This window comes from Rhinolophus sinicus, chromosome 2, assembly GCF_057876585.1.
Source record: "Rhinolophus sinicus isolate RSI-liver-muscle chromosome 2, RSI-T2T, whole genome shotgun sequence".
NCBI classification, from domain to species: domain Eukaryota; kingdom Metazoa; phylum Chordata; class Mammalia; order Chiroptera; family Rhinolophidae; genus Rhinolophus; species Rhinolophus sinicus.
Genome location: NC_142502.1, coordinates 197,177 through 207,918, shown reverse-complemented (window position 1 = coordinate 207,918; position 10,742 = coordinate 197,177). Strand labels below are relative to the sequence as shown.

The window sequence follows — 10,742 nt, the reverse complement described above, 5'->3', positions numbered from 1 at the left end:
AGACGACGCGTGGACAGAGGTTAATGTGGCACCTGGCACGTCGCAAGCACTCAGTGTTTTCTCACTACTGCGATCTATCCTGCCACAGCCATACTCGAACCGGAACACAACTAACTCTTCAGAATTATCTGGCAATAAACCCATGAGCCACCAGTGAACCAGTGTTACTACTTTGAGACAAAAGTCCTTGCCAGGGTGGCACAGGGCTCCTGGTGGGCCTCTGACCGGCTCAGAGGGAAGCTGCCAGGCTCCGAGGTTCTCGGTCACCCCTGTTCACAGGGGCCCAGCCACCCTGAAACCCGGCCTGCTTCTGAAGTTGTCCCCACGGTGACCGTGGGAGGGTCTCCGAGGGCACAGCAGCCAGGCAAGTTGCTGTTCATCAACCCAATGAAACCAGGCAGAGGCGGTAAAAATGGAAAATCAGAGGCCATGTCTGTCCTTGGGGGCCTCCTACGAGTGAGTGAGCACACCTCACCTTGTCATTCGTAATATTTATTCTGGAAAAATATTTTAAAAAGGAATTTCTTCATTAACAAAACTGTAAAAAACTCAAATAACATTTGCACAATATTCCATAAATACATTTATATACAAAAAATATAGTCACATAGACCCGAAGTGCCTTTGTACATATTTACCAAAAATTTAAATTATAAAAAATGAACATCACAAAATACTCAAGCTTTACAGATATCATGAAAAATATTTTTACAAGTCCAAAAAAATAACACACATTTTTTTCCACCTAGAAAAAAACACATTTTAGTATCAAAAAGGACGATCAAGGCAGTGTTTGTGATTCTAATTCAAGAAAGACTGGCTCATAAGAATCCAAAATATACACTTCAGACAGTGCATGCTTCTTATGCAGTAATCAAGTCCATTCATTTAAATATATATTTTTAAAAGCAACTGTCCATAGTGCAATGGAGACGTCACAAAAGGCCGTGCCACCGGCACCCTCGAACACCGCCGAGCCCGCAGCCCGCTCGTGGGCAGGCCCTGGCCAGCCGGGAAGAGACCAGCTCGCTCGGGACCCAGGTCCTCAGCAGCAGTCCGTGAGGGTCTCCCTCTTCCTTTCAGCAGCATTCGTTGGGGCATATATCCTTGGAATTTTATTTAAGAGAAACGGGAATTTTGCCATATCACTTCCACGCTACACCTAGAGGGGCCAACAGACAGAATGGGGGTCAGCTCGGCATGGAGGCAGCACGGGGACCCCTGCCGCCGCGCCCGCCGACTGACCTCAGTTGCGATGACGCACTCGTCCTTGTCCTCTGATATGACGTACACCGACTGGTACTTGGTGTCTTTTGAAGTGGAATACACGGAGTCCGGCCTTTTTCTTTCCGATGCTTCTCTACTAAAAGGACAATAAACCACAGTAAACACGTGGAACATGATTTAATAGGAAAATGACCCGAGCCTGGAGGAGGACACCCGCTGCCCAGCTGGGCCCAGCCCACGGGACCCCGAGCTGTGGGGATGCCCTCCCAGCCAGCCCCAGCACGCACCCCCTGAGTGTCGGGGTGCCAGTCTCCTCCCCTGCGGAGCCCTGCAGCTGGCACTTGGTCGCCCGCTCGCTGACGGTGGCGTCGCCCTGGAGCCCGTGCGCGAGGTTACAGTCCGTGCCTGGGTAGCGGGTCTTGAGGCCGTTCTTGCTGGCGCCCTGGTCCCCGTGGAAGTCCACCTTCTTATTGGTGTTCTTGACGTGCGTGGCCCCAACGACGCTGACACAGGTGTCCTTCTCGCGCTGGCAGTTGGCCAGGTTGTTCATGGTTTCCGTCTCGCCTCGGCGGGGCTCGGCGGGGAGCCGGCCCTTGTGCAGCCGCAGCCGCACGCAGACGCCCAGAGCGGCACAGCCCAGCAGCAGCACAAGCACCAGGACCACGCCCGCGCACACGGCGGCCCAGGGCAGCGGCCCAGCCGGGCCGTCCACGTACTTCTCACTGAGGTCCACCCGCACGGAGCCCGATGGCGGCGCGGGGAGCAGGAACTGGCAGTTGGGGCCCCCGTAGCCCCGCGCGCACTCGCACAGGTAGCGGCGGTCCCTGTCGTGGCAGGTGGCCCCGTTGTGGCAGGGTGCATGCTCACACCTGCTGACTGGGGCGCTGCAGTTCCTGCCTGTGTACCCGGGGGGGCAGGTGCAGAAGAAACCGTTCACACCATCCCGACAGGTGCCCCCATTGGCACACGGAGAGGACGCACACTCATCCATGTTGTCATCGCACTGCCTTCCCGAGAAGCCGGCTGGGCAGCGGCACAGGTAGGTGTCGCCCAGGTCCACACACTGTGCACCTGGAAACAGGACGTGAGTAGTCAGTTGCTTGTCACTCGCAAACGGACCGAGGCACCTGCTGGCTGTCTGCCACTGCATCACACACGAGACGCAAGGACAAACCAGACAGCCTGTGGCCTCACGGCAGCCGTAGTTTAAGGCGCCGAGTTCTCCCAGTGCCAGTGACCCACCAGGGAGCCTGGCCCGGCTCTGTGACTGTCAACAACAGGGCACTCGGGCTGGACGCACACTGTGCAGACGCTGGGCCTGCATCACGGCCCCCGCATAGCAACCCCTCAAAGGGCCCCATTCACGGAGAAGGAAACTGAGGCTGAGGATAGGAGCCACCAAGGGAAGAGCAGGGACTGGACATAGAGAACAAGAAGGCAAGAAAGAAAGACAGAGGGGCCCACGTCCCTCCAGGGCCAAGCCCACTGAAGCGCCAGCCATGCTGCCCCTCTACAATGACTCGTCCAAGGCCACTGTCACAGACAGAGCCTGACCCTCAGGACGGTTGCCTCCTGCACACAGGGAGAGCAGGGCTGAAGGGACTCTATGCATGGAAGTTTCCTTGATCACCATGTGGAACCGTGACGCTCCAGAAGCTTCCAGGACGCTCAGGCCTGTCTGGTTCCCTGCCCTGCCCCTGTTAATTGGCTCAGGGCACCCCACCACTCCAGTGGCAGGAGGCCTGTCATGAGACTGCAGTTTCTTACACGCAGCACACCAGACGGCTGTGTTTGGGTGACAGCAGAGCTGGGCTTTCCTCCAAAACCAGAGTGGCGGGAATATCCCTTGAGTGCGGTCTACAGAAGTAGGGCCCACTCTCAGGCACTGAGGAGCCATAGGCCTTAAGCAAGTCGTGTCACCTCTGCGCCTTAGGCGTTCCCTGTAGAGCCTGAGACTAAACGCCTGCCTTTCTTGCTCCCAGGAGGTCCAAGCCCAAGGACTAAACCCGCACAGAGTTCCTGGCTGTGCAAACGGAAGGGCTCGAGGAGCCCAGGGCCTCTTGCTTGGTCTGAAACTGAGCATGCGTGCTCCTGAAGGCCCTGTCACAGCGCTGAGCACAGGAGAGCTGGCAGAGGGCCGTCCTTACCATGAGAGCAGGGAGAGGAGCTGCAGGAGTCCACTGTCTTCTCACAGTTAAAGCCGGAGAAGCCTGCCAGGCAGCGGCAGGTGTACCCGCCCTCAGGGTTGTCTGAGCACCGCCCCCCATTGAAGCAAGGGCCATCTGCACACGCCATGGCACTCAGCTCGCAGAGCCTGCCGTAGAAGCCAGGTGGGCAGGTGCAGGAGTAGCTGTTCTCAAGGTCCTGTGATGGAGAAGACCAGAAAGCTGCCAATGTTGCTCCAAGAGACCCTGGTGGTCTGTGTGCGTGCCAAACCCGCGCCCAGACTCACCACGCAGCTCCCTCCGTTCCTGCAGGGGCTGGCACTGCACTCATCAATCTCAGCCTCGCAGTTGGCCCCCGTGTATCCAGGCCGACAGGAGCATGTGTAGCTGCCCTGGCCCGTATTGGTGCACGTGGCCCCATTCCTGCAGGGCTTGTGGTGCGTGCAATAGTTCAGGTCTGGGAGGGTGGATAAGGGAGCAGGAGGGAAGCCCAGGTCAGAATCAGGAAGATGGCACCTCCCCGTGACAAAGCCAGGGAAGCCGAGGGCTGCGTGGAAAGGGACAGGAGGCTTACCCTGGTTGCAGAAAAGGCCCCCCCAGCCTTCCTGGCAGTTGCACTGCCAGGGCTGCTGACAGGTACCATGGAGACAGCCTGGGTACCGAATGCACTGGTCACAGTACCGGCCCTGCCAGCCCACTCTGCACCTTAGGACAGAGCAGGACAGTCAGAGGGGCATGGACATTCCTGGGTTCATGGCACATTTCCCACTCACAAGAAACCGTTCCAGCACTGCTGGCAGGAGCGCGACATTGAATCTCTGCGGGTGCTCCCATGGGCCTGACTCAGGCAGCCTTTCCAGAGGCTGCGCAGGGGATGCTCGTGTGCCACTGAGTTGGAGAACCATTGAACTAAACGCCCTCATTTCTGTGCCAGCTCTTTAACCAGCTATCCGTAAGTTCTGACAACTACGGAGCAGAGGTGAGCGACAACCTGTGACCTTATACATTTCCATGTATTTATTAAATAGAAGCGTCAGAATAACAGCCCCCGCCAGCTAGTCTTACCCAAATTTTTCAAATGATCGCCTAGAGATGCTTTACAAATGCACTAGGTGTAAAAGCTTAATGAGAAGAAGGAAAAAAGTGACTTCTGCAAACTTACTTGCATTCCCCCGGCTTGTCACAAAACCCATGCTGTTCATCACATCCTGGCAAGCAGATTGCTACAGCAAAGAGAAAGCAAAGGGTCAAGCCCCAGCACCTCCCAGGCGGCCAGGGGCCGCTGCGTGTGGCTGGGACACAGCCCAGCTGAGCTCCTGTCTGCCTGTGGCTGCCCTGTCCTGCCTGGTAACTGGACTTTACTCAGCCAGACATGGGCATTCTTCTTAACACAGCGGCTCAAGCACAAAAGAGCTCGGAAGCCCCCACCCCCACCATCCCCTTTCTTCTAAGAGAGGTCAGAAGTCCTTCCCCCTCCTCCTCCCCCACTTCCCAATTCTATGCACAAAGCTGCACCTCTTAATACCCAGAAAGTGTGTGAGTAGATAAGGGTGGACAGCTGGTCTGCAGAGGACCAGGGCAAGACAGCTGCTCTATTGTCTGTTCTCTCCCAGCAGCTGCCCCAGTGCAACAATACCGGGCCCTCAGCCCCACGCCCCCACTGCACACACACCCCTAGCGTGTACACCACGCACGCACGCACGCACGCACACACGCGCGCCCTTTCCGCCAATCGGAGCGGGCGGGGTCCCTGCTGCCTGTGCAGGGACAGAGCTAATGGGTGGCACGTGCGAGCTGGGGGCGGGGAGCGACTCCAGTGTTTGAACAAGAAGAAAAAAGTTTGAGTTTATGGCTGCCCCACGGTGAAGAAGAGGGAGGACGGTGAGGATGGGAGCAGGCTGGCGGCCGGGCCTGCTGGCTGGCTGCCTGCCCTGGTTATGAAACTCATTAACAAGCCGTTTCCACAAGTTTTAAGACAACAGAGCCGCTCAGGCCAAGGCCGAGCTCCAAGTGGAGAGCTGGGCGACAACGCTGACAGTGGTGGCCCCCCCTTCCCCCCCACCCCCCCCCAGGTACAGAGGGACACTGAGAAAGCGCCTCCAGGGTCCAGGGCAGGACCCAGGAGCTCCAGGGTTTGTGGGGAGCTCAGGACCCACCCAGTTTGACTGCAGGGAAATCGGACACCCAGGTGTGCAGGGCAACAGTGAGGATGGGCAGGCCAGAGAGGCCTACTGGGGTCCAGCTGAGCCAGGGCCAGAAGCCAGCAGGGTCCTCCCAGCCCCCACCCCCGCCTGGCTTCCTGTGTCCTCAGAGCAGCTGCCAGGGCTGCCTGGACAGTAGCAGGGCAGGTAGGGCCTAGGTCATTCTGGTGAAGGTATTCCTTTCCCAGCAAGGTGCTGTGTGAGTCTGCACACAGGCAGACGGACGCAGTGCCCACAACTGGGCAGGGGGGCCCTCCCCACGTGGAACTTGCACACCCAGGCCTCCACCCCCATCCTCCTGTGTCCACAGCCCCCACGAGTGGCAACCTCACAGTGTGTGTGCATCACATGTGACATTTACAAATGCACGCGCTCTGATAAGAGGCCAAGCACACCAACTCGAGAGAGAACATTGAGCACTTTCCGCCGAGATGCCATCCCAGCAGAGAACTTGGTGTAGAGCAGCCCCACACGCACAAACTGCTCTGTCCCTCCCTTCCTTCCTCCCCTCCCACTCCCTCAGGCTTACTTCCTGACCCCTGGCCTGTCCCCAAACCCTCCCTGATTAAGAAGGACAGCTTCCCACAGCGGAAGTTGAAACATCAGCATTGACCCCAAAGGACAACTGGACGACTGGGGTCTGAGCAGGTCTCTCCAGCTCCCTAGCTTCGGTTTCCCCACCAGAATACATCCGGAGTGCTACAATCCCAGGATCCCAGCTCCTAGGATACTCCCCTGCTCACTGGGAAGTGGGTAAACCGAGGGAGGCAGCCTCCCCTCCATGGAACCCACCTTCCGTGCAGTACTGGCCTTTCCAGCCAGGGTTACAGACTTTCTCCCCTCTCTCCCCACAGGTGAAGTGGCCGAAGGCATCATCTCGGGGGCGACAGAAGACGGAGCAGCCCTCCCCATAATAGTGCTCGTCACACACGAAGCGGTAGGAATACTTGAGGTCTGTGCGGCCGCTGCTGTGCAGGTCCTGAGACCACTCCTCACCCACCGTCAGGTGCCTCTGCGTGGCCAGGCGGCTGATGAGTCTCTCGGGGTTTTCTGTAGGCAGAGGGCACTGCAGTTGGTTCTCACACAGAACTCGGAGGCTTGGGACGTGGGCATGGGAGGAGGCGGACGCACATTACAAGAAAAGGAGGCCCGGGCACTGGACCCTGACCCCCAGAGGGAGACGCACAATGAACGGTGCAGGAATTGGTTTCTGGGGAACTACAGAGTCAAACTCGTGCTAACTGGGGGCAGTTGACAGAGTTTCCGCGATTCCTGGCTTGTTTTTACCTGTTGCGAGGTCATCGGGAGAGTCCGTGTGCAGAGCTTCGATGATCAGAGAGAAGGTGCCCTGGGGGGAGGGGGAACACAAGATAAACTGAAAATGTTTCTTAAAGATCCAAAGCATTGGGAACGAGTCAGTGATGGCCTGGTGGCCGCACAGCTGTGTGCGCAGTACATCCTGGGGAGTGTCTCCCTACATCTGTCCCGTTTCACTTTCCTCAAGGAAATGGAAGAACTTTTAAAACAGTGATTTCCTGAAGTGTTTTTCAGCCTGTTATTACAGGATATCACCTTAAAAAAAAATAGACTGCGCGGGAGCAGGCGGGGCTGGAGGGGCTGCCATCAGTCTCCAGGGGGGGCGACCAGGCTGCGAGGCTGACGGTACAGCCGGCCCATCTAGGAGCAGGGGACCAGGATCTTCCCACAGACGGGGCTCATTCCACTTGGGGGCTGGGTACAGAGGCCGGATACGGAAATGTCCCGGGTCCTCGCCTCGCCGCCTCACCCTGCCCCGGCTGTCACCCTTCTGCCGGCGAAGACTCTATGCCCAGGCCTGGCCCTCGGGCCGCAGCCTCGTAGACCGCGCGCCCACCTGCCCGGGCCCCCAGCCCCGCGCGCGCAGGGGCGGCGCTCACCGGCCAGGTGAAGCCCAACGGGAAGCGGATGGGGTTGCTGAAGGCGGGGTCGGCGCCCGCACCGTCGGGCAGGCTGAAGGAGTCGACGCCCAGCACCGGCGTGACGGCGCTGCCGTAGGTGCAGGGCGGTTCGGGGGACACGCTGGCCTGGTAGTGCTTGAGGCACACGCGGAAGAAGGTCCTGCAGGCGCACGGCGGCGGCCCTGCGCCCCCGCGGCAGCAGTTGCGATTCCCCAGCAGCCCCTTCTTGTTGACGAACTCCTGCAGCTTCAGCTCGAACACCCCCGAGCTCCAGACCTGCGGGGCAGGACGCGGCGTGAGCGCGCGGCCAGGCCGGGAGGGGCGGGGGCTTCGGGGCTCGGAGTCGTCGCTGCCGGGGTTCACTTTCGCTTGACAGTCTGCACCGCCCGTCCTGCTCTCCGCCGCCTGTGCCCCGAGCCCTGCCCCGGGCGAGGCCCGCGCTGGGTCCCCTACTTTACACCACAGGACTCCAGGGTACCCCGCTGACAGCCTACCTGGCAGCAGGGCCCCAGGGTCCCCACCTGACAACTTACCTGGCACAGCAGGGCCGAGACCACGGCGAGAGCCAGGGCGCACCGGCGGCCCATGGTGCACCACTTGACGCGCTCGCTGTCCCGGCGTCTCCCCTTTTTCTCTTCTTGAAACCGCAGGAGACGCGAGCGGGATGGATGTGCGCCAAGGAGCGTGGGCAGAAGAAGGCCGAGCTCTGCCGGGGCTGGGACGCCCAGGGCTCCTTTCTTCCAGAGTCCGTCCCAGCTCTGTCCAGGCCGAGGCTCTTTAGATCCGCCTCTCGGCGGCTGAGGGCAGCTCTGGGGATGCAAGGAACCGGGCTGGCTCCGAGAGCGCTCCTGCAGCGGCAACTTTCGGTTTTCCTCCTCTTTCTTTCAATCCACGAGTAGGTAAGGGTCGTCTGCTTCCTGGTTTTGTCTTAAGCTTCTTCGCAGGAAAAGGGGTGGGGGGAGAAAGCGGCCAGAGATATTCAGCTTAATTCCCAAATTGCTGCAGAGGCTCCTCCGAGTCCAGTTAAAAGGCGCGGTCTGGAAATCCACGGGCGCGGCGATAATCCAGGGCCGGCGGTGCGCGGACCGGGTCGGGTCACTCGGCTCCAGGAACACCCTGGGCCCTTAGTCTCTCCTGTGCCACCGCAGAAATACGTGTCGTTCCGATTCGTGTCAGCCCCCGGCCAGTGCCATCCAAGTAAACACGCGCGGAGCTGAGGCGGGTCGTGGGAGGTGGCTCTGCACGCGGCGGCGGGTGCTCCGCAGCGATCCGCCCTGCCGCCGGGTCCAGCGGGTGCGCGCCGAGGGTCTGGCTCTCGCCGGCGCCGCGCCCTTATATTCCGCCGGCCGCCCGCATGGCTAATGAGATGCAAATGAGCAGCCCCCCAATCTGGCGAGAGCTGTCACAAAGGAGCCACTTTTCCAAACCCTCCGCTCAATGGATCGCCAAATGGTCAGTGAGCTGTAAAATGTGCAACCCTCCTCCCCGCCCCCACTCCTCCCCGCCCCCGGCCCTCCCCCAGCGCCCGCCCCCAGCCCCCCCTTCCTCCCTCTCAACACAAAACGCACTCATTTACATTCCTGCAAAATGTTCACCGCAAGAATCCCCTCTGCTCCCGACGCTGGTGCCACCCCCCCTCTGCTCCCTCCCAGGCCACAGGCTCGCGGAGGCCCACTGGGACACGCGGGCGGCGCGGCGCCTCCCGCCCGCGGAGCGCAGCCGGACTTGTGCGCTGGACGCGGTCGGGGAGACTGTCCCGGCCGCGGCGCCCGCCCACCGTCTTCTCGCGTCCGTGTCCCGGGGCTTCGGGAGCTGCAGGGGGCGAAGTTAGAGGCCCGGGTCCAGTGAGCCGCCTTCTGCCCGGCAGCCTCTTCCTAAAGAGTCTGCGGGGCCGGGGGCCGATGGGATCCGGGCAGGCGCGAGCAGTGGGCAGGGTGGCGGGAGCGCAGCGGCAGTTTCGGGAAGTTTGGGAAGGTCTGACACCGACCCACCCCCGGAGAGGACGGCGACTCTGCGTCTAGGAACGCAGAGCGCGCGCGCAGGGCGGGGCCGGGGGCCGGGGGCCGGCTCGGCGCCCTCGGGAACCCGGGTGTCCCCGCTGCCGCTGGGGGTGGGGGCGGGGGGCGGGGTCCGGGTAGCGTGTCCCCCCACCCCGGAGATCCTGACGCCTTTAACTACTGCCTCCTCCCGTCCCGGGCGATTCTCGGCTACCGCCACCTTTCCTGGGTCTCTGGCCCCTCTCTCCTGGGTATTCCCCCTCGGCCTCCCTCCGCTTGGTAAAAAGTGAGTTTGGTGTGCGTCGCTCGCGTGGCTGTCATTAAGGCCGCCTGTTATTGTGCGAGGCTGATCAGTGGCTCTTTGTGCGCTCAGCTGTATGGTAATACAGACCGCACCTGCTCCGGCACAACGCCGAGAGAAAGAGCCCCCTCCGCGCGCCGCGGCCTCTGCGACAATGTCCGGCACATGTTCCAAGGACCTGCACCCGGACCCCCAGCCGCAACCTTTACACGACCATCACCTTATTAGGTTTTTACGCGTCCGTCAGAGCTAGAACTTTTGTCTTCATTTTTTAAAAAGGAAATGAGTTTATTGGGAGGATCGGGAACACACGTATCACACAATGAATTATCTAAATTGCTCTCATGCTTGCGGGCGCGAGGCGGAGTTAAGGCACAGACTCCTGCTCTAGCACCCAGCTCCGTACACACACACACACACACACACACACACACACACACACACACCCTACGGTGGCTTTATCCGCACGGAAGGTGTCAATGTTGGAGTAGGTGTCACTTGGGTGGCTGCACAGCCCGCTGGTCACAGTGGCCTCACTGTAGGTGCTATGTCCCACTTGTCGGTGGGAACAGGCACCATCCTGGCAAAACGGGGCTTTCATTGCAGCAGATGTCAGATCACAAAGTGTCACATAATGCACAGGGAGAGGGAAAATCCTAAATGCAAGTAAAACTGCTGCAAACAGCAACCTAGAAACCACGTGGTGACATCGTCCCCCGCGGTCCTTCCAGCTGTTAGCCGGAGCCCTGATGCTCAGATCCCCAATCCCCCTAAAGTTTCGGGACCTACAGATACAGCACTCCAGGTCCCGCTCCACCCCACCTCCAACCCCCACACTGCCACCCCTGCTGCCTCATAGAGAAGCAAAGATTTAATCGGAAGTACCTTGCATTGAGGTTTCAGGCTGAGGTGAG

General features: G+C 59.9%; 1 protein-coding gene across 2 annotated transcripts; it reads right to left on the bottom strand.

Annotated features, from left to right (window-relative positions):
- Positions 1-476: 476 nt before the first annotated feature.
- On the bottom strand, positions 477-8,985 carry DLL1 (delta like canonical Notch ligand 1). 2 transcript variants are annotated; one of them, XM_019712649.3, is made up of 11 exons: positions 8,064-8,985; positions 7,510-7,806; positions 6,881-6,941; positions 6,386-6,643; positions 4,555-4,615; positions 3,967-4,097; positions 3,680-3,849; positions 3,375-3,591; positions 1,515-2,298; positions 1,246-1,363; positions 477-1,162 (listed from the first exon to the last, which is right to left on the bottom strand). In XM_019712649.3, the coding sequence occupies exons 1-11, from the start codon at positions 8,115-8,117 to the stop codon at positions 1,157-1,159; spliced, it is 2,157 nt and encodes a 718-aa protein (XP_019568208.3). In that variant the 5' UTR covers positions 8,118-8,985; the 3' UTR covers positions 477-1,156. The 2 variants fall into 2 exon arrangements, with proteins under 2 accessions (XP_019568208.3, XP_019568209.3); XM_019712650.3 differs by having other exon boundaries at positions 1,020-1,162; positions 1,246-1,360; positions 8,064-8,840.
- Positions 8,986-10,742: the final 1,757 nt, after the last annotated feature.

What these genes read in the sequence shown, in the direction of transcription:
- DLL1 (XM_019712649.3), bottom strand. Translation starts at nt 8,117, where the DNA reads ATGGGCCGCCGGTGCGCCCTGGCTCTCGCCGTGGTCTCGGCCCTGCTG. An exon ending in TCTCGGCCCTGCTGTGCCAG is followed by an intron (nt 7,807 to 8,063) that starts GTAAGTTGTCAG and finishes CCTGCCCCGCAG; the next exon opens with GTCTGGAGCTCGGGGGTGTT. An exon ending in GGGCCTTTTCTGCAACCAGG is followed by an intron (nt 3,850 to 3,966) that starts GTAAGCCTCCTG and finishes CCACCCTCCCAG; the next exon opens with ACCTGAACTATTGCACGCAC.